This window comes from Pan paniscus, chromosome 23, assembly GCF_029289425.2.
Source record: "Pan paniscus chromosome 23, NHGRI_mPanPan1-v2.0_pri, whole genome shotgun sequence".
Taxonomy (NCBI): Eukaryota; Metazoa; Chordata; class Mammalia; order Primates; family Hominidae; genus Pan; species Pan paniscus.
Genome location: NC_085927.1, coordinates 33,302,922 through 33,327,642, shown reverse-complemented (window position 1 = coordinate 33,327,642; position 24,721 = coordinate 33,302,922). Strand labels below are relative to the sequence as shown.

The following is a 24,721-nucleotide window of genomic DNA, read 5'->3' as shown; positions in this document are numbered from 1 at the left end:
GGAAGGACACTGAGGACCTGGGTGGTGGAGACACTGGCTTTCCTCTCTTCTCACCCATGGTGGGCTCTGCTTATCCTCATCTTTTCTTCCCCAGTTAGGGTTCCCTGGGAGCCTGCGAGTTGTCTGGGGACCTCATCAACATTTACACAAATGCCCCAGACTCTGCTCACCTCTTTCAAAGGGGCTCCTCCCTCTGAGCCTGCAATGTCTGTGTGATTGGGAGGTGTCACCTCCAGGCCCTGAAACCACAGCCCTCTGAGGATCTCTGGCCCAGGTCTGAGGTTCCTCTACAAGCTTTGGAGATGAACGAAGCCTCTGCTTTAACAGGAATAGATCCTGTTTATCAAAGCATGTAAAGGCCAGACATTCCTTTCTGTTAGGGGTCCTGAATAGTTGTTTCAGAGTGGATGAATGACTGTCACATCCTCAGTGGCCCTGCCACTCTGACAGATGAGTAGTCACTTGTCATACATCTTGTTCCCTTGAACTTCAACAATGACTAAAAATACAAAAAATTAGCCAGGCGTGGTTTCACTCTGGAGTGTAGTGGTGCGATCTTGGCTTACTGCTATCTCTGTCTCCCAGGTTCAAGCAATTCTCCTGCCTCAGCCTCCTGAGTAGCTGGGATTACAGGCACTTGCCACAACACCTGGTTAATTTTTTGTATTTTTAGTAGAGATGGGGTTTTGCCGTGTTGACCAGGCTGGTCTTGAACTCCTGACCTCAGGTGATCCACCTCCCTTGGTCTCCCAAAGTGCTTTGATTACAGGCGTGAGCCACCACACCCAGCCAACTTTTTTTTTTTTTTGGCTGCTGCTTTCAAGATTTTTTGTCACTTGCCAGTTTGGTGATAAGTGTCTTGGTGTGGATCTTTTTGTGGTTAATTCTCTTGGAGTTCATTGAGCTGCTTTGATTTGTAGTTTCACGTCTTTCTCCAATTTGGGATAGTTTTTGGACATTTTTGCAAATAATCTGTGTTCCTTCCTCTCTCTTCTCCTTTGCTGAATGCATAATGTGTATCTTGGTCCTCTTGATGGTGTCCCATAGTCCCTTAGGATGCCTTCACCTTTGTTTGCTCTTTTCTTTTTTTTTTCTTTTTTTTTTTTTGAGACAGAGTCTTGCTCTGTCCCCCAGGCTGGAGTGCAGTGGTGACATCTCAGCTCACTGCAACCTCCGCCTCCCGGGTTCAAGCGATTCTCCTCCCTCAGCCTCCAGAGTAGCTGGGATTACAGGCATGAGCCACCACGCCCGGCTAATTTTTTTGTTTTTGTTTTTGTTTTGTTTTGTTTTGAGATGGAGTCTTGCTCTGTCACCAAGCTGGAGTGCAGTGGCGCAATCTTGGCTCACTGCAACCTCTGCCTCCTAGGTTCAAGCAGTTCTTCTGCCTCAGCCTCCCGGGTGGCTGGGACTACAGGCGCGCGACATCATGCCCAGCTAATTTTTATATTCTTAGTAGAGATGGGGTTTCACCATGTTCACCAGAATGGTCTCGATCTCTTGACCTTGTGATTCGCCTGCCTTGGCCTCCCAAAGTGCCGGAATTACAGGCGTGAGCCACTGTGCCTGGCCTAATTTTTGTATTTTTAGTAGAGAAGGGATTTCACCATGTTGGCCAGGCTGGTCTCGAACTTCTGACCTCAGGTGATCTGCCCGCCTCAGCACTCCCAGAGTGCTGGGATTACAGGCATGAGCCACCGCACCCGGCCTGTTTGCTCTTTTCTGTTTGCTCCTCAGACAAAGTAATTTCAAATGTACTTTCTTCAAGTTTGTTCATTCTCTCCAATACCTGCTTGAACCTTCCATTGACTTCTTCTACTGAATTTTTCCATTTAGTTATTGTATTTTTCAGCTCTAGAATTTTTGTTGAGGTTCTTTTTATATCTCTATATTGATATTCTCATTTTATTAATGTATAATTTTGCTGATTTCCTTTAGTTCTTTGTCCATGTTTTCCTTTAACTGAGCGTATTTAAGATGGTTTTAAGGTCTTTGTCTAGCAAGTCTGATACCTGTGTTTCTTCAGGAATAATTTCTTTTTTTTTTCTTTTTTTTTGAGGTGAAGCCTCACTCTGTTGCCAGGCTGGAGTGCAGTGACACGATCATGGCTCACTGCAACCTCCACCTCCTGGGTTCAAGGAATTCTCCTGCCTCAGCCTCCCGAGTAGCTGGGATTACAGGTGTGTGCCATCACGCCAGCTAATTTTGTGTGTGTGTGTGTGTGTGTATTTTTAATAGAGACAGGGTTTCACCATGTTGGCCAGGCTGGTCTCAAACTCCTGACCTCAGGTGATCTGCCTGCCTCAGGCTCCCAAAGTGCTGGGATTACAGGTGTGAGCCACCTGGCTGGAAGTCTTATCTTAAAGCTTGAAGCCTCTCCCTTCTATCAGTGGCCTGCCCCAGGGGTGCCCAATATCAGCCTCTCTCTGCCCATCTTCCTTTCCCACTGTGCAGACTGGGCCCTGGAGGGGTGGGCTCTGCCCCTGAAGAGGCTGTGGAGTAGGCCACGCAGTAGCACTTGCTGTGTGAACAAGTGACTTTCTCTTGCCTGTTATGCATACTGATGGTGCTTATCAGCTCTCTCCCTACTTCCTGTCCTTTTCTCCTCTTAAGCCTGGATTCAAAAACCCACTCCTCCTCTACCTTCTAATTCATGGACCGCCCCCCCCCCAAGTCTTGCTCCTTGATATCACTGGATGCCACCTCCTCTCTGATTACTCTGCCTTACCTGAGGCTGCTGCCATCCCTCTGCTGGCCCAGTGCACAGCCTCCTGACCTGACTGCCCTTGTATTTGTTCTGCTTTTGGCAGCCAGAGTGCTTTCTACCCTGCTAGCCTGATGGGGTCATTCCCTTCCTCAGACACCCCCATTGAGTCCCATGTAAACCAGAATGTCAAGGCCAGCCTGCAGGCCCTTCCTGATCTGGCTCCCGTCTCTGGACCCTCCATGCTCCAGCCCCATTGCATTCCTGTGTTCCCTGAACATGCCTTCCGCTGGAGGGAAGGACGTGCCTGGGGAAACACCCCTCGCATAGCCACAGAAGGAGCCTGGGCTGGAGGTTTGGGGGAGTCCTATTCCCATGTTAGCTACTGTAGCATGGGAAGCAAAGGGCCGGCTCCCCCTCCACACCCCTCCCCCAGCCCTGTGCTGTATTCTGGGTGTCAGGTGCAGCTGAACCAGGGAAGAAGGCCAAATTTGGGGTTTGAGCCAGCCCTTTGGTTAGTGGAAAAGGAGAAAATAGGTCCAACCATAACCATTTTCTTCTTGCTTCTCACTGTTGTGTTTTCATGTCGCCTTAACGCCTGGTGTATTTACGTATTTCCTAAAAACAATGATTTCGCAAGCACCCCAGCTGTGATTTTCCCTGAGCCCATGTGCTCCACAACCTAGCTCCTGACAGGACCCCCTAGGCCTCAGATAGATCCTCACAGTGGCTGAGGCTCAACCTGCCCTTGGGTTTCTTCCCTGTTTCGTGGATGAGGTCAGCAGAAATTTTGAGGGAAGCTCACTTCATAGAAGTGAAGTGGGAAGCGCTTGGAGTAGTTCAAGGTCTCAGCAGGAGACCTTGTCATTTCACGTTCTCAGACAGCGAGAAGGCTGGCAGGAGACCATATCCTTGTAGTCGGTGGAGAAAGGGGAGTCACAGGGAGGGAGAGGAAGAGACCTGACCCATCCGCAAGAACAGGGCCTGGAAGAGTGCCCTCCTTGTCTGAAGCTCCAGTGCAGTCCTTGAGGGTGTAAGTGTGTGACCTGCGGCGGGAGGCCACCAGGGGGTGCTGTGAGACTGGCCCAAGCTGAGCTGGGGGAGGAGGACCCCACATCTCTGCTTGGGACTCAGTGTCTTTTTCTTCCTTTTGCCTCAACCATTCCGCAGGCCTGAAGGCCAGAACTGTCTAGGGGAGCCCCGTTCCAGCTGTGGGATGCCTACAGATGTAGAGGTGCTCCCAGATTCTTACACATCTCTGTAATTAGTGGAATAAGTGGGCCATGAGTGAGAAAGGCTAGAGAAGGTTTGAGGAAGACAGTAGACAGCCTTATGCCATCCACGGAGCAGAGCATGCTCCGAGTGCAGGGCACATTCTTTTCAAGCAGATATGGAACAAAAGTGCACATATGCCAGGCTATAAAGAACATGTACCCTGCTGGGCCCAGTGGCTCACGCCTGTAGTCCTAGCACTTTGGGAGGCCAAGGCAGGGTGGGCGGATCCCTTTAGGTCAGGAGTTCAAGACCAGCCTGGCCAACATGGTGAAACCCCATCTCTAGATATATAGATATCTAGATAGATATCTATATTTATATATCCGGGCGTGGTGGTGCACACCTGTAATCCCAGTTACTTGGGAGGCTGAGGCGGGAGAATCACTTGAACCTGGGAGGCAGAGGTTGCAATGAGCTGAGATTGTGCCACTGCACTCCAGCCTGGGTGACAGAACGAGACTCCATCTCAAAACAAAAAAGAACGTGTCCCCAAATATCAAAGGGCTGGCTGGGTGCAGTGGCTCACACCTGTAATCCCAGCACTTTGGGAGACCAAGGCAGGCAGATCACTTTGAGCTCAGGAGTTTGAGACCAGCCTGGGCAACAAGGCAAAACCCCATCTCTACTAAAAGTACAAAAATTAGCTGGGTGTGGTGGTGCATGCCTATAATCCCAGCTACTTATGAGGCTGAGGCAGGAGAATTGCTTGAACCCAAGAGGTGGAGGTTGCAGTGAGCTGAGACCACACCACTGCACTTCAGCCAGGGTGGGTGAGCAACACTCCGTCTCAAAAAAAAAAAAAAAAAAAAATCAAAGGGCTGAAATACAGGTTATGCTTTTGTAGTACAATGCAACGATGCTAGAAATCAATCACTAAAATGCAACCAGAAAGCCATTATGTGGCATCACCTCACCCCTAGCCAGGATTCATGGCTCTGGAAATCAACAAACAGAAGGTGCTTCCCGTCCACACAGCTCTGGGCTCTGTTGCTTTAGAGGCTTTAATTCCCAAGGGAGGAAACCTTCGACCAATTCCACAAGAGGCTGCCTCCCTGGCCACTGTGGGCTCCTTATGCCAGAGAACAATAGACATCCGGGGATCGAGCCAAACTATCAGGGTACTGGGGCACTGCTACACAGAGGGATGAAGGGAGGGTATGTCTGGAGCACTGAGAGCCTCGGGGTCCCTTCATGTCCTGTGGTAACAGTTACTGCAAACTACAGCCATGTAATTCAGGCAGGAGCGTGAATGGCCCAGACCCTCAGGTATAAGGGTTTGAGTCACCCCACCAAACAGGTAACACCAAGGTATCTGCTGAGGGCACAGAGACTACCCAATGGGTAGTGGAAACAGTCAACACCAGCTGCGGCCATGTGAGAGTGACAGAAAGGAGGACACTCAAGAGTGAGGATGTTTCTTCTTTGTTTTGACGTGACTGTATTTGCATTTGTCGTAACACTGGTAACACTTTCTCTTCCTCATTTCCCTGTGATTAATACATTCTTATGTTAATAAGTGACCTACTTTTAAATTTTTTATTATATATGAACATTTATATATTTTTTATTTTATATATACACACATACATACACATATATATATGTACATATGTATGTTTTTTGGGTTTTTTTTAATGAGACAGTGTTGCTCTGTCGCCCAGGCTGGAGTGCAGTGGCACCATCATAGCTCACTGCAGCCTCGAGCTCTTGGGCTCAGGTGATTCTTCCACCTCAGCCTCCCAAGTAGCTGGGGCTACAGTTTCAAGCCACCACGCCTGGTTAATTTTTGTATTTTTTGTAGAGACAAAGTTTCACCATGTTGCCCAGGCTGGTCTTGAACTCCTGGGCTCAAGAGATCTGCCCACCTTGGCCTCCCAAAGTGCTGGGATTATAGGCATGAGCCACCTCGCCTGGCTGGTAACCTATTTTGATATCTAAGTTATAGAATATCAAAGGGGTGTGTGTGTGTGTGTGTGTGTGTGTGTGTGTGTGTGTCAGCTGGGAGAGTAATAAACATCACCTGAAGATGGATGAAGTGATCTATAGACCTGAGTCCTTTTCTGGGAGGGTTAGCTTGTTTGGGTTATATGAGCCTAGTTTCATCATGTTCAGCAGAAGCATGATGTTGCTAGTGGCTTTATTTGGAGGTTAATCTGGTTAGAGGAAGTGTGCAGAAATGCCACACTGACAAAGGTGGGCTGGAGTGGTTTTGCCCTGTGTCCACCTGGCTAAACTAGAACTAAGTTTCCCACAGTCCCCTTCTCCATATGATTTGGGGTCAGAATTGGCTAAAAAAAATTGTGAGATACCCGAGTGGCAGAAAGGAAGTGACAGCCATCACTCATTACAGGCCTGTTCGGTTGGAGGCCATAAGACAGATGCAGAGGGGCTGGGCCTGCCCAGGACCAGAGTGAGGGGAGCAGGCACCTGTGTGAGTACAGGGTCAGCACCTGAGAGTGAGCACCCTCTTAAATGGTGGCCCTAGGCACCTGCTGGGCAGACAGTAGGGCCCCCTGCCTGGAAGCTCTCTCTGTTCTCAGGAAGAGGGCAGCTCAGGTGTGACCTGCAAGAAGGAAGAGATTCTGAATACACTTCTCTGCTGTAGGCTGAACCCTCCCACTGAGCGCCTTCCCAACTTGTTATAGAAAATCAGAGCTCGGGCTGGGCACAGTGGCTCACGCCTGTGATCCCAGCACTTTGGGAAGCTGAGGCAGGTGGATCACCTGAGGCCAGGAGTTCAAGACCAGCCTGGCCAACATGGCAAAACATCTCTACTAAAAATACAAAAAAATTAGCTGGGTGTGGCCATGGGTACCTGTAATCCCAGCGACTTGGGAAGCTGAGGCAGGAGAATTGCTTGAACCTGGGAGGCGGAGGTTGCAGTGAGCCGAGATTGCGCCACTGCACTCCAGCCTGGGCGACAGAGCAAGACTCTGTCTCAAAAAGAAGAAAAAAAGAAAACCAGAACTGGACAGTAGCAAAAGGGTCAAAACAGATTTTATCAGGAACTACTGCAGTGGAGAAGAGGCCTCGGTATGAGACTGGGCTCCATGCGAATATAGCATGGGCAAGTGGGGATTCCTCAGAAGGCAGGCCAGGGTGACCAGATGTCACCTGGGGGATGGGAATTCGATCAGATAGGGAAGGTGATCAGATGTTGAGGGTAGGTGACTATGGCTAAACCCACTTAGCAGGAATCTTGCTAAAACTGTGCAGTGCAGACGCAATTAAGGTGGGCACTGAAGCTCAAGGTCAAAGCCTAGTGGAGAAGGCTTAGAGGGGCCTGGCTCAAGTTTTCTCAAGGAGAGAGTCTTTGTCACACTGCATGCACGGTGGGGAGACCCCTGGGTTTCTGTGAGCCCTGACATCAGAGGCCTTGGGCCTGGTTCCTGGGGCACCTTCCAGGGTTCTGCTGAATGTGTCCCATTGCTGGATTGCTAGTTGGTTCTCAGATTGTCCCTGGCCTGGATGGTGGGGAGGGGAGGGTGGTGGTCAGCTGCCTGTCCTAGGCCTGAGGCCTTCACCACTCCCTCCCTTCTCTGTGCCCCAGGGAAGGCAGTCAGGCCCCGGCCCTGGTCTTGGTCCTCAGGGATGGGCCCCTCTGCCTGGATGATGGAGAAGGCCTCTCTCTCCCCTCGAATTTTGGTCTGATAAGGCTTCCCATGAGTAAATCCAGCCAACTGGGGGAAAGGGCAGGGAGAAACCCACAGGAATGGAAGCAGGGTTCTGGGATCGGGTGACCCTAGGTGCCCCACATCCAGATTCCCGGTTATGCCAGGCAGTAACTCCCTCCTTGTTTGAGGCCATTTGAGTTGGGTGTCTGGGACCCACAAGATGGCTCTCTGACATGGTCTATAACAGACATTGCACATGTACCCTGGAAGCATGGGGGGAGGGGCACCCGGCAGTGCTATCCCAGCCCCAGATACTGCACAGAAAAGGCCTAGAAATCCCATCATAGAGATGCGACTAAACTGTTGGAAATGCAAGGAGAACAAACATGACTCTTGCACGATAAGGGCACAGGTAAGTCTTTTAGAGAAGAGCTCCCGTGTGCAGGAGTGGTGGGCTAGGTTAGAGAATGGCTATGAAAGTAAACAGATGGAAAAAGATACCGTGAAATTCCTACTCAAAGGAAAACTGGTGTAGTTATATAGATATCAGACAAAAGAAACTTCAAGGTAAAAGGTGTCATCTGGAATAAATAGGGCTATTTTATGCTAATAAAAGTTTTATTTCGGCTGGACGCAGTGGCTCACATCTGTAATCCCAGCACTTTGGGAGGCTGAGGCGAGTGGATCACCTGAGGTCAGGAGTTCAAGAACAGCCTGGCCAACATGGTGAAACTCTTGTCTCTACTAAAAATACAATAATTAGCCGGGCATGGTGGTATGTGCCTGTAATCCCAGCTACTCTGGAGGCTGAGGCAGGAGAACCACTTGAACCTGGGAGGAGGAGGTTGCAGTGAGCCGAGATTCTGCCATTGCACTCCAGCCTGGGTGACAAGAGTGAAACTCAGTCTCAAAAACAAACAAACAAACAAAAACCTCATCAGGGAACATGAGGGAGGTAATGGTGTTTTTTGGTTTTCTTTTGAAACAGGGTCTCACACTGTTGCCCAGGCTGGAGTGCAGTGGTGTGATCACAGTTCATTGCAGCCTAGACCTCCTGGGCTCAGATGATCCTCCCACCTCAGCCTCCCAAGGAGCTGGGACTACAGGTGCAAGTCACCATGCCCAGCTAGTTTTTAATGTTTTTGTAGAGATGGGGTTTCACCATGTTCCCCAGGCTGGTTTCAAACTCCTGGGCTCAAGTGATCCTTCTGCCTTGGCCTCCCAAAGTGATAGGATTACAGGCGTAAGCTACCAGCCGGACTAGCAGTTTTAAATTTGTATGCATCTAATAATGTAGTCTCAAAAAATATGAAACCAAAAACTGCTGAGCTACAGGGACAAATAAATTCATAGTCCCTGAGGGAGATGATTCCTTCTCAGCAGACAAACCCTAAAAAACAAAAATAAATAGAAGATTGAAAGACAGTAATGAGTACCTAATGGACTTGCATATAGAACACTGCATTCAAGGGTTGCAGAGTACATATTCTCTTCAAAGATAAAAAACAGACAAGAATCATTGACAAAAAGTAACTATCTATTGAGTTATAAAACAAGTCTCCATAAGACAGATTTCAAAGAATTGAAATTATTCAGAGTATGCGCCCTAAACACATACAGTTAAACTAGAAATCAATAACAAATATATGGCCGGGCACACAGTGACTCATCCCTGTAATCCCAGAACTTTAGGAGGCCAAAGCGAGAGGATCATTTGAAGCCAGAAGTTTGAGTCCAGCCCGGGCAACACAGTGAGACCCTGTCTTTATAAAAATAAAAGAGAAAGTAGCTGGGTGTGGTGGCATGTGCCTGTAGTCCTAGCTACTCAGGAGGCTGAGGCAGGAGGATCACTTGAGCCTAGGAGTTGGAGACTGCAGTGAGCCATGATTACACTACTGCACTCTAGCCTGGGTGACAGTGAGACTGTCTCAAAAAAAAGAAAAGAAAACCCACAAAATATCCCCCAAAACCAAATATATAACTAGAACCTCCTCATATATTTGGAAATTAAGAAATACGCTGCTAGGCGGGCATGGTGGCTCACGCCTGTAATCCCAGCACTTCAGGAGGCCAAGTCGGGAGGATCTTGAGTTCAGGAGCTTGAGACCAGCCTGAGCAACATAGCAAGACCCTCTCAACAAAACATTTAACACAATTTAGCCAGGTGTGGTGGCATGTTCCTCTAGTTCCAGCTACTTCGGAGGCTGAAGTGGGAAGATCGCTTGAGCCTAAGAGTTGGAGGCTGCAGTCAGCCCTGATTGCACCACTGCACTCCAGCTTGGCTGACACAGCAAGACCCTGTCTCTAAAACAGAAAGGAGGGAAGGAAGGAGAGAAAGAAGGGAAAGGAAGGAGAGAGAGAGAGAGAGGGAAAAAAAGAAAGAGAGAAAAGAAACTGCTGAATAAGCCAACAGTTGGGGAACTCAAGAAACAAAATTAGGTAACATTTTAAACTGAACAATGATGAGACCACCACATAAAAATTTGTAAGATACAGATAAATCAGCACATAGAGGGAAATTGGTAACTTAAATCCCAGCCCTTTGGGAGGCTGAGGTGGGAGGGATTCCTTGAGCCCTGGAGGTTGAGGCTGCAGTGAGCTATGATTGCACCATTACATTCCAGCCTGGGCAACAGAGTGAGACCCTGTCTCAAAAAAAAGACTGTTGTTTAATTTTCACAAATTTGTGAAATGTAAAATTTAAATGTTAATCCCACCCACAAAATAATGCCACAGAAACATCAGAATAATATTTGACCAAATATCTGGCACTGTGGCCCTGCCAAGTTGACACATAAAATTAAACATCACCCTGGCCGTAAATAATGGTAGGTACATCATCATCCTCATGTCCAAGGAAACCTCAAGACTTCTGGGCTTTGAAGAATATTTTGAAGCTGCCAAAATAACAGAGATCACTTCCAGTGACCCTGAAAACTTGAGAGTTTCTAGAACCTTCACTTCTGGTTCCTGAGGAAAATGGTCCTGTATTTCCTCTGGAGACAGCCTGAGAGAGAGGGATCCTTGGTGGTGCAGGCGGAGTCTTTGAGGCCTGGGGCATAGAGAGTGGGCAGGGGACTGACCAGCAGGAGGCCAGAATGGGGGACACCCACAAACACGGGAGCAGGGCAGAGGTGACTAGATGGGGCAGTCACCTGTGCTCTGAGAGAGGACAGCCAGGCAGGACCCAGAGGGCTCTGCAGAGGCACCAGGGACCCTAAAAAGGGAGGGCACTGAGCAGGACAGCAGGGCCCAGCCTCCTCTGCCCAGGCCTGGACACATCTCAGTCCAGGAAGGGGTGAGGTGAGCCTGGGTGGTGAGAGCTGCAGCTGCACCTGCTGGAGAGGCCCGGCCCAGCCCAGCCCCGCAGGGTCCCCAGGATCCAGCCAGACCCAGATTTCCCGCCACAGAAAGATGTGGTCTGAGGCTGCCTCTGTTGAGAGGCCATGGCAGGTGCAGGGTCAGGCAGGGCCTGAAAGGGAGCGGCTGGGGGCACTATTTAAAACAGTCCCTTCCTCTCCCGAGACCTGGGGCTGTCCTTGGGGGAACCACAGTTTCTGAGTCCCAGGCAGTGATGAGTGTCACACTCAAGGGGGGTGCTGGGGAGGGAGCAGCTTCAGCCCAGACCCCCAGTGCAGGTGCTGCTCCAGCCCTGAAGGTGAGAGGAGCCAGGGTCAGGGGCAGCAGTGGACCAAGGCTCCCAACAGGGGAGAAGCTAGACTGGATTGGGGCCTCCCAGGGGCTTCCCCTGTACCTGCATCAGTGTTTCTTAGGGTGTCCACATCCCATTACTGCTCAGCACCTTGCCCGTCTCCCCGAGGATCGGGAGCTGTCTGGCATGCAGCCTTTGGTGCTGAGGGGACTCTCAGTGTTTGTGGGACACTGGGATCTGAGCATCAGTCCATGGAGCCTGAGCTCACTATGGCTCTCATGATCTCCATGAGATAACGTGAAGTCTTCTGTTTGTCTCTCTGTCTGTCTGTTATAGCATCCCACAACCATGGCTGGCAGATGCCAAGGGGATGTGTGAGATGGCCCAGCTCCAGGATGAAACTCAACTTGAGGGAAGCTGGGGAGAGCCTCACAGCGCTGGACAAGCCATCAGATGGCACTGCCCCCAGGGACACAACCGGGGGCGTGGACAGGGATATGGAGGACCTAAGGCAAAGGGTGGCTTCAAACGTGACAGCAGATCAGCTGCTGGGAAAATACCAGAGGGGATTTGACAGCTGGGCCAGGTGTTCCAGGACAGCACTTTGCAAAAGATTTTCCATCCAAACTTCCAGCAAGAAGTAGATCTTCCATCGTTATCCAGAGCATATCTACGCATTCAGGTAACTGAAGCAACATTCCAGGAACCCTCACCATCCCTCCTGTTGAACAGCTCGCTCTCCAGCTGGAGTCAGCTCTGGGCTGCCTCACTTTAACAAAATGCTGGTTGCAGCCATTGGAATTAATTTTACACCCTCTGAGTTGCAGTGCAAAATTTGAAGAGTGGCATTTGGAAGCTCAGTATCATCAAGGATTCATTTATTTTATGATGGTTGACAACATTTTCCAGGCCACACTAACTGGGTCAGCTGGTAATAATAATAATAATGATAATTGGCCGGGCACGATGGCTCATGCCTGTAATCCCAGCTCTTTGGGAGGCTGAGGTGGGCTGATCGCCTGAGATCAGGAGTTCGGGACCAGCCTGATCAACATGGTGAAACCCCGTCTCTACTAGAAACACAAAAATTTAGCATGATGGCGGGCACCTGTAGACCAGCTGCCTGGGAGGCTGAAGCAGGAGAATTGCTCGAACCCAGGAGGCAGAGGCCACAGTGAGCCGAGATAGCACCATTGCACTTCAGCCTGGGCAGCAGAGTGAAACTCCATCTCAAAATAATAATAATAATAATAATAATAATAATAATAATAATAAGCCCCTGAAGGTATTATACATGCAGCACTTTCCAGTTTAAAAAGGACTTTCAAAGGACAAGTAGTGTATGGTCCCATCCATAGGAGGTACCCAGAGTAGCCAAATATAGAGATGGGAACTAGCATGGTGGGTGCCAGGGGCTGGGGGAGGGAGGAATGGGAAGTTGGTGTTGAATGGGGACAGAATTTGAGTTTTGCAAGATGAAAAAGATCTAGACATGCCATTGCACTCCAGCCTGGGCAACAGAGTGAGACTCCGTCTCAAAAAAAAAGAAAAAGCCAGTTGCGGTGGCTCACGCCTGTAAACCCAGCACTTTGGGAGGCTGAGGCAGGTGGATCATGAGGTCAGGAGTTCGAGACCAACCTGACCAACATGCTGAAACCCCATCTCTACTAATAATACAAAAATTAGCTGGCATGGTGGTGGGCGCCTGTAATCCCAGCTACTCAGGAGGCTGAGACAGGAGAATCGCTTGAACCTGGGAGAAAGATTGCCATGAGCTAAGATTGTGCCACAGCACTCCAGCCTGGGCAACAGAGCAAGACTCTGAAAAAAGAAAAATCTAGAAATGGATGGTGGTGATGGTTGCACGACATTGTGAATGTAGTTAATGCCACTGAACTGTGTACTTAAAAATGGTCAAGATGGGCCAGGCGCGGTGGCTCACACCTGTGATCCCAGCACTTTGGGAGGCCCAGGTGGGTGGATCATGAGGTTGGGAGATCGAGACCAGCCTGGCCAACATGGTGAAACCCCATCTCTACTAAAAATACAAAAATTAGCTTGTCGTGTTGGTGCATGCCTGTAATCCCAGCTACTCAGGAGGCTGAGGCAGGAGAATTGCTTGAACCAGGGAGTCGGAGGTTTCAGTGAGCTGAGATCACGCCACACTTCACTCCAGCCTGGCGACACAGCAAGACTCTCAAAAAAAAAAAAAAAAAAAAAAGGTCAACATAATAAATTTTAGGTTGTGTGTATGTTACTGCTTTTTCACAGATGAAGAAAAGAACGCTGACATGCATTATCTCCCAACACCAACCTCAACCCAGCCCTGGAAAGTGAGCAGAGCCAGCAGCATTTCCAGCCCTGCCTCTGGAGGAAGGAGAGGAACCTGAGACTCTTGGGTGACCTGAGGCATCTCTGGCAGCACCAGCAAAAGAGCCTGGCCCTGGCCGCCCAGCACAGGTGCTCAGTCCCTCCTGACTGCCACTGCTCCCTCAACACCAAAGCACAGGGTCGCGAGATGTTGGGAGAGGGTCGGGGATGCTGGGCTGGGCGAGGACCTGGGGGCCTGTCAGAAGCCATGACATGATGCACTCACCGCTCAGGAGGAAGCTACTGGCCTTTGAGTGAAATCTATAAGAATGAACTCTGGAGATGTATCGTACAACATGGAGTCTACAGTTAAAAAATGTATTGTATACTGGAAAATTGCTAAGATTAGATCTTCCATGTTCTCACTACAAAAGCATAATAAGTATGTGAGGTGACGGACGTGTGTGTCAGCTTGATTTAATCATTTTGCAGTGTGGCAAAGCATTGCATTGTAGGTGGTAAATATATATACAGTTTTGTCAATTATACCTTCAGGAAGCTGGGGTGGTTGTGTGTGTGTGTCTGTGTGATGTGAGGTCAGTGAGGTGCTGAACATGGTGCATTAAACAGCATTTTCATTCTTATCTCATGATTCCTGGACTTGAACCGTTGAGTGGCTTCTGGCTAAACCCAAACCTGTTTCCTGCTCTCTAACCACACCTCCCTCCAGGACCGGTTGGAGGAGCCTCAGCCCAGGCCCCTGAGCTCAAGCCCTGGGGGACTCCTGCTGGGCAGCTCTCTGGACCCCAGTGAGATGCTCCACAGACCCAGGGCGCCCTCGGGGAAGTGGGGAAGGAGGGAAGTCAGGTGCATCACCTCCTGGGACCAGCCCCGAGGGGACTCAAGCCCATCCAGGGCGCAGGTGCCTCCAAAGGAAAGCCCCAAGGGAGGGTCTTGGGGAGCCATGGCGCATCCCACCTCCCTGTGTGACCTCAGCTCTTCCCGACCCTCTGCCTGTGGTGGGAGGTCCCCAAACAAAGCACCCAGGGCCCCAGGGGCAAGGCCAAGCTGACAGGTGTGGGAGGCAGTTGAGCCCTGGATCCTGACCACAGCAGGGCAGTTGGCAGATGTGCCTCTGGGACAGAACCCCAGGGGTAACGGTCATGGACTCTGGAAGGGGCCTGGCTGGGGGCAGGGACCAGAGGATGAGGATGGGGCCACATGGACTGGGGTGCAATGGGACAGCTGCTGCCAGCGAGAGGGACCAGGGCACCACTCTCTAGGGAGCCCACACTGCAAGTCAGGCCACAAGGACCTCTGACCCTGAGGGCCGATGAGGCCAGGGACAGGCCAGGGGGGCCTTGAGGCCCCTGGTGAGCCAGGCCCCAACCTCAGGCAGCGCTGGCCCCTGCTGCTGCTGGGTCTGGCCGTGGTAACCCATGGCCTGCTGCGCCCAACAGCTGCACCGCAGAGCAGGGCCCTGGGCCCTGGAGCCCCTGGAGGAAGCAGCCGGTCCAGCCTGAGGAGCCGGTGGGGCAGGTAAGGGGTGAGAGATTCCAGGGGATGTGGGGGTCTGGGTGGCAGAGGCGGGAAAGGATGACCAAGGGGAGACGAGCCAGAGGGGTGAGGAGGAAGGTTAATCCCTGGAGGGGAGCCACAGACACTGACTTTAACTAAAGTGTCAAGGTTTTGTCCATCTTTGAATTAATTTTTATTGCTTAATGTCATATTAAAATATTACTTATCTTGATTCCTGAGATTTCTTCCCCCACTTACATTTGGCACCAAGGCCAATGTCTCCCTCACCTCCCCCTAGTCCTTGGGGTAGGGCAGGACTGGAGGCGGGGGCAGTACATCCACAGGAGTGGTGGCCGCTATCCCTGAAGGGTGCCCAGGCCTCTCCCTCCTCCTCCTCCCACTCCTCCTCCTCCCTTCCTCTCCTCTCCCTCCTCTTTTCCCCTTGGCCTATGTCACCTGTCCACTCCCACCCTCACTGGGCAGGGGCCACTCCCTGGAGCTCCAGCTAAGGTGTGAGGGGCCTTTCCTGGAGTCCCTGGGTCACTAGACCTCAGCCAGCATCGCCTCCTGAAACCAGCCCCTAGGAGACCCAAGCTTATCCAGGGTGCAAGTGCCTCCAAAGAAAAAGCCCAGGAGAGGCTCTAGGGAGGCCACAACTCCCTCTGTGTCCTCAGCCCTTGCCACCACTCTGCGTGTGGTGGGAGGTCCCCAGACAAAGCACCAAGCATCTGGGTCCATTTATGAGCATTTGGGACACAACAGCCTGTTCATCACTGGTGCACGTTATACCCACAGGCGATAATCATTTCAGGGGCAGAACCTCCCTCTCGGTGGCCCCATAGGCAGGTCCTGCTGTGATCCCCTTTGTGCAGATGGGGATAGAGTCCAGAGAGGTGAGGTGACCCGTCCGAGTCACTCAGCTCATGGGCACAGATTCTAAGGCCCAAGCTATCCCCTCTAGCTCTCCCCTGTCCCATCCTCTAAGCTGATCGAGCGGACACATGCACCTCTGGGACCTGAGTTTCCCTTTTTCTCTCTTTTTTTTTCTTTTTCAAATAAAGTTTCTCAGAGTTTCACTCTTGTCGCCCAGTCTGGAGTGCAATGGCGAGATCTTGGCTCATTGAAACCTCCGTCTCCCAGGTTCAAGACATTCTCCTGCCTCAGCTCCGGAGTAGCTGGGATTACAGGCATCTGCCACCACACCTGGCTAATTTTGTGTATTTTTTTTAGTAGAGACAGAGTTTCACCATGTTGGCCAGGCTGGTCTCAAACTCCTGACCTCAGGTGATCCACCCACCTCAGCCTCCCAAAGTGCTGGGATTACAGGCATGAGACGCCACACCGGGCCTGAGTTTCCCCTTCTGCAATCTGAGGGGCCCTGATTGGTGAGGGCCTTCAGCGTCCCACCCACCCAGAGGATGCTGGGGTGGCTGTGGTGAAAGCTCCAGCAGTGGCAGCCGACCTGACCCACACCAGGAGCCCGGCCATGGAGGCGGGGTCAGCATGGTGGCAGGCCAGGACTGGGTGTCAATGTCCTGCACGGACTTCTGAGCAAGGAGTCCCCATCAGGGTCAGGCTCTGTGCTGGGGCTGAGGTCCCAGAGGATCTAGATTTGCCCCAATTCAAGTCCACAAGGAGCGGGGGCCGGGTGAGGAGACAGCCACATGCAGGGTGATGCCTACAGAACAGAGACTGGGATGGGGAAGGCCCGAGGGGTCTCCACAAGGGACGGGTGACAGGTGGAGGGAGACACAGATAATAAAAAATGGTATTATGTTGGGGGGCTATTAACATAAGTTTTTATATTAGAATCTTTAGAAATCTTATAGAAATACTATTGGCCGGGTGCTATGTCTCATGCCTGTAATCCCAGCACTTTAGGACGCCAAGATGGGCAGATCACGAGGTCAGGAGATTGAGACCATCCTGGCCAACATGGCAAAACTCCATCTCTACTAAAAATACAAAAACTAGCTGGGCGTGGTGGCGCGAGCCTATAGTCCCAGCTACTCGGGAGGGGAGGCAGGAGAATCGCTTGAATCAGGGAGGTGGAGGTTGCAGTGAGCTGAGATTGCACCGCTGCACTCCAGCCTGGACGACAGAACGAGACTCCCACTCAAAAAAAAAAAAAAGGTATTATGCTGGGGGGGGATATGAATATGAGTTTTAATAATCCTTAGAAATACTATGGGCCAGGTGCAGTGGCTCATGCCTGTAATCCCACAACTTTGGGAGGCTGAGGCGGGATTGTTTGAGCCCAGGAGTTTGAGATCAGCCTGAGCAACATAGCAAGACCCCATTTCTACAAAACATATAAAAACTAGCTAGTCATGGTGGCACTTGCCTGTGGTCCCAGCTACTTAGGAGGCTGGTGAGAGGATTGTTTAAGCCTCGGAGGTTGAGGATGCAGTAAGCTGAGATCCCACCACTGCACTCCAGCCTGGGTGACAGAAGGAGACCCTGTCTCAAAAAAAAAAAAAAAAAGACTGATTATTCCTGTAGAATTCTGGTAAATATCTCCTATCAAATAAATGACTCTTCTATTCATAGCTTATTAAAAGATATTTTCATTGTTTTTAAGAAATAGATTGTGTATCACTTTTTATATTTAGTTGTAAATTTATTTATTTATTTTTTTAGAGATGGGGGTCTCACTATGTTGCCCGGGCTGGCCTCCAACTGCTGGGCTCAAGCAATATCCCTGCCTCAGCGTCCCCAGTAGCTGGGACTACAAGCATGCGCTACCACACCGGCATAATTTTTTGTAGAGATGAGGTTTCGCCATGTTGCCTGGGCTGGTCTTGAACCCCTGGGCTCAAGCCATCCACCCGCCTCGGCCTCCCAAAGTGCTGGGATTACAGACGTGAGCCACCCTGCCTAGCCTGTACTATTTTTAATAGGTCTTAATAGGTTTTGAATGTTAATTATTTTTAAATTAATTTCAAAAATCTTCTACAACATGGATGAAACCTGAAGACATTATACTTAGTGAAATAAGCCAGACACAAAAGGACAAATGTCATTTGAATCCACTTCTATGAGGTACCTAGAATAGGCAAATTCACTTGGACAAAAAGTAGATTTGAGGTTAGCAGGGTGAGGGGGAGGGAAGAATGGGGGGCTGTAGTTAACGGGTTTAGAGTTTCTGTTTGGGAAGATGAAAGAGTTCTGGAGATGGATGGTGGTGAAGGTTGCCCAACGGTGTGAATGTACTTAGTGCCACGGAGCTGTACGTTTAAAAATAGTTAAAGTGGAAATATTGATGCTATGTATAAAAATGGAGCGGGGTGTGGTGGCTCACGCCTATAATCCCAGCACTTTGAGAGGCCAAGGTGGGCGGATCACCTGAGGTCGGGAGTTCGAGACCAGCCTGACAAATATGGAGAAACACCGTCTCTACTGAAAATACAAAAAATTAGCCAAGTGTGCTGGCACATGCCTGTAATCCCAGCTACTCGGGAGGCTGAGGCAGGAGAATCGCTTGAACCCAGGATGTGGAGGTTGCGGTGAGCCAAGATGGCACCATTGCACTCCAGCCTGGGCAACAAGGGTGAAATTCCATTTCAAAAAAATAAAAGGAAATGGGACTGTACATAGCAGGAGAGAGAGGGAGAGATCAATATGACACTTCTTTTTTTTTTTTTTTTTTTTTTTGAGACAGTCTTGCTCTGTTGCCAGGCTGGAGTGCAGTGGCGCGATCTTGCCTCACTGCAACCTCTGCTTCCCGGGTTCAGGCAATTCTCCTGCCTCAGCCTCCAGAGTAGCTGGACTACAGGTGCACGCCACCACACCCAGCTAATTTTTTTTTTTTTTTTTTGAGACGGAGTCTTGCTCTGGCACCCAGGCTGGAGTGCGGTGGCACGATCTCAGCTCACTGCAACCTCCGCCTCCTGGGTTCATGCCATTCTCCTGCCTCAGCCTCCCGAGCAGCTGGGACTACAGGCGCCCACCATCATGCCCGGCTAATTTTTTGTTTTTGTTTTTGTTTTTTTGTATTTTTAGTAGAGACGGGGTTTCACCATGTTAGGCAGGATGGTCTCGATCTCCTGACCTCATGATCTGCCCGCCTCGGCCTTCCAAAGTGCTGGGATTACAGGTGTGAGCCACCACGCCCGACTTTATGCCCAGCTAATTTTTGTATTTTTAGTAAAGACAGGGTTTCACCATGTTGGCCAGGATGGTCTTGATCTCCTGACCTCATGATCTGTCCGCCTTGGCCTCCCAAAGTGCTGGAATTACAGGTGTGAGCCACCACTCCCAGTCAATATTACACTTCTTTTTTAAAAATTTATTTTTATTTATTTTTTATGTTTTTTTTTTTTTTTTGAGACGGAGTCTCGCTTTGTTGCCAGGCTGGAGTCCCATGGCATGATCTTGGCTCACTGCAACCTTCGCCTCCCAGGTTCAAGCAATTCTCCTGCCTCAGCCTCCTGAGTAGCTGGGACTACAGGCCCACACTCACACCTGGGTAATTTTTTTTTTTTTTTGTATTTTAGTAGAGATGGGGTTTCACCATGTTGCCCAGGCTGGTCTGGAACTCCTGAGCTCAGGTAATCCACCTGCCTCGGCCTCCCAAAGTGCTAGGATTACAGGCATGAGCCACCACGCCCAGCCCAATATTACACTTCTTAAATGCACTTCTCTATTGCTTAATTATCTTAAATATTATATTCTCATAATTTTAAAAGAGTAAAGATTTATGGGGGGCCAGGCGTGGTGGCTCACACCTGTAATTCCAGCACCTTGGGAGGCCGAGGTGGGTGGATCACTTGAGGTCATGAGTTTGAGACCAGCCTGGTCAACATGGTGAAACCCTGTCTCTATAAAAAATAGAAAAGTTAGCTGGGTGTGGTGGTGCACACCTGTAGTCCCAGCTACTCGGGAGGCTGAGGCATGAGAATTGTTTGAACCCAGGAACTCAGGAGGTGGAGGGTGCAGTGAGCCGAGATAACACCACTGCACTCCAGCCTGGGCAACAGAGCGAGACTCTGTCTCAAAAAAAAAAAAAGAATGTCTAGATGCAGTAGCTAAGTACACAGAAGCCATTTCAGTGTGGGAGGCGAGGTGACTGAATCCAGGGACTCCAGGTTTCTGGCTGAGGGGTTGAGACCGCCCATGGTCATTGTGATGAGATGAAGACAGAAAATGAGCTGGGCTGGGGGAAGGTGGTCATCTCCTCTGGACGTGATTAGTTTGAGACTCCTGTTGGGTAGCCCACTGGGCATGGTCAGTAGGCAGTTGAGGAGCTGAGAGGGTTTGGAGCTGGGATAGACTCCAGCCTCACCATGTGGGCGATAGTGGGGGTCACAGAGTGTGAAGATGGCCAAGAAAGAGGTCTGGGTGGGGGCTGGGGAGTCAGCAGCCAGGCATGGGCCGTGGAGAAACAGATGCCAGGGGAAGAGGAAAGGGGAGTCAGACCCCAAGGGGAAAAGAGTCACTGGAAAGAGGGGCCAGCCCCATGTCACATCCAGTGGAGACACCAGGTACAGCAGAAGGACCTTGGACATGACCATGAGGAGGGCCTTGTTAGCCATGACCTGGGAGAGATGGGGGTGAGAGCCTGAGGGACCACACCATGTCCCCAGCACACAGTGCCTGGTAGACAGGATGGATTTATGGATGGACAGACAGGTAGATGGATGGACGAATGGACAGATGATAGATGGATGCAAAGACAGATGAATAGATGGACAGATGCATAGATGGACAGATGGAGAGATGGATGGACAGACAGATGGAATGAATGATCAGAAAAGGCTTCATGAACAAAGTGAGACTGAGCTGCATCTCCATGGGTAGATATAAAAGCAGAGGACTCTCCTCTTGAGTCAGGAATGACCCAGTGTCCTGGTCCAGGGAGGAAGTCAGCCTGGCTTGACTGGGGCCACTTGTGGCAGATTTTAGAGGCCCTTAAAATGAGGCCAAGTGAGGTGGGCAGGTCCGAGCCAGCTGAGGACTCCTCAGCCACACGGCACAGCTGCCTGAGGGGATGTGTCACTCAGGGAGTTGCTGGGACCTACTGGGCCCAGCGTTGCCATCAGCACCAACAGCTTCAGAGAGGGGGACACATGCCGGGGTGACTCCAAGGCTGTGGGCGGCACCTGCCTCAGGGAACAGGCACAGAGACACTACTGGGGGACACTACTGGGACACTGGCCACCCCCCTGCCCTGTGCCTGGGTCACAGCCTTCACACTGCAGCCCTGTGCCCCTCACTCCCAGCAGGTTCCTGCTCCGGCGCGGCTCCTGGCCTGGTGCCAGGTGCTGGCCCCGGGGGTTTCAATCCAAGCACAACTCAGTGATGCACGTGTTTGGCAGCGGGACCCAGCTCACCGTTTTAAGTAAGTGGCTCTAACTTCCCAGCCTGTCCCACCCTCTCCTGTCTCTGGAAAATGTGTTTTCTCTCTCTGGGGCTTCTTCCCCTCTGCCCTCCCAGCCTTAAGCACTGACCCCTACCTTTGTCCATGGGGCCTGGAGGAGATGTGTTAGTCTCAGGGTAATGGCAGGAAGGGCCCCCACAGTGGGAGCAGCCGCCTTCAGGTTCCAACAGCGGGACACAGCCTGGTCCCAGGGCCTGGGCTGGGATTGGGCGGGGTCAGGGCTCCTCCCCTCTCCCAGGGCAGATGTCTGAGTGAGGGACAGAGGCCGGTTCTGATGAGGGGCCCTGCAGTGGCCTTAGAGACAGTCCCTGGGACCCCAGGTTCTAGGCTGAGGGCTAGATGCCCATCCAGCCTGGGAGGGCCACACGGGGGCCTGGGGACACAGGGGTCACCCCCAGGGTAGACCAATGGAGGGCACAGAGAGGGCTCTGGGTCTAGGCTGCAGCTCTGTGGCCTCTGCTGGGTCTTCAGGGCATGGGGACACAGAGGAACGGGTGAGGTCCCAGAGCCCAGCCCTCCCAGGACAGTCACCAGAAAGGAGAAGGTCTGTTAGGGCAGAGATGTGCCTGTCCCTGGAGCCCTGTCATCTCTGGGGCCTGGTGTCTCTCTGTTCATGGGTCGACCTCCCACCTTCATTTGAGGAAGGGCACCTTAGACTCAGAAGGTGACTAGTGGGGAGTAAATGGGGGTGCAGAGAACTCCATGGCCACCAGGTGAAGTCCAGGGGCATCAGAGGCCGCTGGGGTGGGCGTGGGGGCTGCGGTTCCCCAAAGTCTGGGGGAGCAGCCCCAAGAACCCAGCCGATGTGAAGGGTCCTGTGGTCGGGCTGGTGGGGACAGGGGCGACGGCAGAGCCCCAGGGTGTGTCTGGGTGGAGCCCACACTTCACCAGGAAAGCTGAGTGGGCAAGGCTGGGGCACAGCCTGGTGCCCCAGGGGATGGGAAGCTCCAGGCCATGCCAGGCTTGGGTCTCCCCACATCCTGCCAGTACAGTTTTGTGTGCTGTGGGGGAGACCCCTAGATTCCAAACTCAGACTCCAGAAACCAGGAAGGAGGGAGCACAGCCTGCCCTGGGTACAAACGGGGAAACTGAGGCTGCAGAGGAAAGGGCTGGGCCAGGACACCTGGGAAAGGTGACTTGGGGAGGGCTCCTAGGAAGGCGCAGGGCTGTCTGCTCTCCAGAGGGCTCCAGTGGAAAGGAGGGAATGAGGAGGGAAGGAGAGACCTTGGGTGGACCAGGCGGCCACACCATGAACCCTCCCAGAGACTTTAGACAGAGAGAGGCGCTCCACAACACCCCACACTCCCTCTGCCATCTCTCACCTCCTCCTCTGTCCACACAGGTCAGCCCAAGGCCACCCCCTCGGTCACTCTGTTCCCGCCGTCCTCTGAGGAGCTCCAAGCCAACAAGGCTACACTGGTGTGTCTCATGAATGACTTCTATCCGGGAATCTTGACGGTGACCTGGAAGGCAGATGGTACCCCCATCACCCAGGGCGTGGAGATGACCACGCCCTCCAAACAGAGCAACAACAAGTACGCGGCCAGCAGCTACCTGAACCTGACGCCCGAGCAGTGGAGGTCCCGCAGAAGCTACAGCTGCCAGGTCATGCACGAAGGGAGCACCGTGGAGAAGACGGTGGCCCCTGCAGAATGTTCATAGGTTCCCAGCCCCCACCCCACCCAAAGGGGCCTGGAGCTGCAGGATCCCAGGGGAGGGGTCTCTCTCTGCATCCCAAGCCATCCAGCCCTTCTCCCTGTACCCAGTAAACCCTCAATAAATACCCTCTTTGTCAACCAGAAATCCTGCTCCCTCTCTTCATTTCTTATCTCTCATATAATGTGATGCTTCTCCTGGGTTCTCAGTGTGGTGTTGGGGGAATCCTGGCACCAGTGGGAAAGTAGCCTGGAGGAGAGGATCACAGCCTCCCACGGGCGTCCCCTGGGGAAATAGGCCAGGATAGGAGGAGTCGGCTCACTAGACACCAGTCCCTCCATTCTCTCCCTCCTCCCCTTCCTCCTTGCAGTTCAATCCCCGACTTGCTGCCTACTTTCTAGAGGGAGCTATTTCTGACTGAGCCTCCAGATACACCCTGTGTCCCTGTCCTGGTCTGGACCCTCTACCCACCCACGGCCTCTCTTTCCTCAGCCTGGAAATCCTACTCTGGGCCTGGAGTCCCTCTGCTTCTGGCCCTGGCCCCTGGAATGCCTTCCTTCCTCTCTGCCCAACTCCCCATCCCTGAGGGCTGGACTGTCCAGGACACTCCAACACCATCAAATTCATGAGCTCTTACATTTTGGGCCCAGCTTGATTTTTCACCTGACAGCAGGTTCAGAGGTGTGAGAAAAACAGGAGGAAGTCAGGAAGGAAACACACATGAAAGGCCTGCAAGAGGATCAGGACACTTGCAAAAGATAGGCTCTGAACTCCCCAGGAACCAGTGCAAGAAGGGTAATAGGTGCTCCATCATTTCTTTCTTTTTTCTGTTGTTGTTGTTGTTGTTGTTGTTGTTTTGAGACGGAGTCTGGCTCTATTGCACAGGCTGGAGTGCAATGGTGCAATCTCGGCTCACTGTAACTTCCGCCTGCCGGGTTCAACTGATTCTCCTGCCTCAGCCTCCCCAGAGTTGGAGATGGGGCCTGGTAGGAGGTGTTTGGTTGGTGGTGGATCCCTCATGACTTGGTGCCATCTTCCTGATACTGAGTGGGTTCTCGTGGGATCTGGTTGTTTAAAAGTGTGTGGCACCTCCCTGTCAACTCTCTCTTGCTCCCGCTCTGGCCGTGTGAGACACCTGTTCCCCCTTCACCATCCGTCATTATTGGAAGCTTCCTGAGGCCTCCCCAGAAGCTGAGCAGATGCCAGCATGCTTCCTGTACAGCCTGCAGACCCGTGAGCCAATCAAACCTCTTTTCTTTATAAATTACCTGGTCTCAGGTGTTTCTTCACAGAAATTCGAGAATGGACTGATACAGACATTAATCTTATTAGTAAGGGCAGAGCCTCTCACCTCTCCAATGCCACCACCTCATAATACCATCATATTGGAGATTAGGTTGCAACCTGAATTTTGGTGGGATGCAAACATTCAGACCATAGTACCTTGTCTCCAAATACAGACACATTCTGACGACCTGGGGTTAGGACTTCAATGTATGAATTTGGAGGAGCACAATCCAGCCTGTAACATCTGTTTTGGTTTGGGCTCCCTGCAAGCAGGCCTCAAAGAAAGGCTGCTGTACTTGGAGCTTGTTTGGGACGAGTACTCCCAGGGG

At 51.5% G+C, this 24,721-nt stretch overlaps 2 protein-coding genes across 3 annotated transcripts in view; both read left to right on the top strand.

The window, feature by feature from the left end:
* Nucleotides 1–14,196, top strand: part of DRICH1 (aspartate rich 1) — a 51,915-nt gene extending 37,719 nt beyond the window's left edge. The window contains exons 12-13 of the mRNA XM_014343240.4: nt 11,579–11,924; nt 13,514–14,196. Of these exons, the coding sequence (XP_014198726.2) occupies nt 11,579–11,886 (308 nt within the window). The 3' untranslated portion in view covers nt 11,887–11,924; nt 13,514–14,196. The remainder of the gene's footprint in view (nt 1–11,578; nt 11,925–13,513) is intronic.
* Nucleotides 14,197–14,601: 405 nt separating this feature from the next.
* IGLL1 (immunoglobulin lambda like polypeptide 1) lies at nt 14,602–23,252 on the top strand. Of its 2 annotated transcripts, none has more exons than XM_055105496.2 (3): nt 14,602–15,091; nt 21,295–21,410; nt 22,792–23,252. In XM_055105496.2, the coding sequence occupies exons 1-3, from the start codon at nt 14,886–14,888 to the stop codon at nt 23,109–23,111; spliced, it is 642 nt and encodes a 213-aa protein (XP_054961471.2). In that variant the 5' UTR covers nt 14,602–14,885; the 3' UTR covers nt 23,112–23,252. The 2 variants fall into 2 exon arrangements, with proteins under 2 accessions (XP_054961471.2, XP_034807596.3); XM_034951705.3 differs by having other exon boundaries at nt 21,292–21,410.
* The last annotated feature ends 1,469 nt before the right edge of the window (nt 23,253–24,721 follow it).

Bases quoted from the DNA above. Each gene is read 5' to 3' on its own strand.
- IGLL1 (XM_034951705.3), top strand. From the start codon at position 14,886: ATGAGGCCAGGGACAGGCCAGGGGGGCCTTGAGGCCCCTGGTGAGCCA. The intron at 15,092-21,291 runs GTAAGGGGTGAG...CCTCACTCCCAG, and splicing joins CTGAGGAGCCGGTGGGGCAG to CAGGTTCCTGCTCCGGCGCG. The intron at 21,411-22,791 runs GTAAGTGGCTCT...CTGTCCACACAG, and splicing joins GACCCAGCTCACCGTTTTAA to GTCAGCCCAAGGCCACCCCC.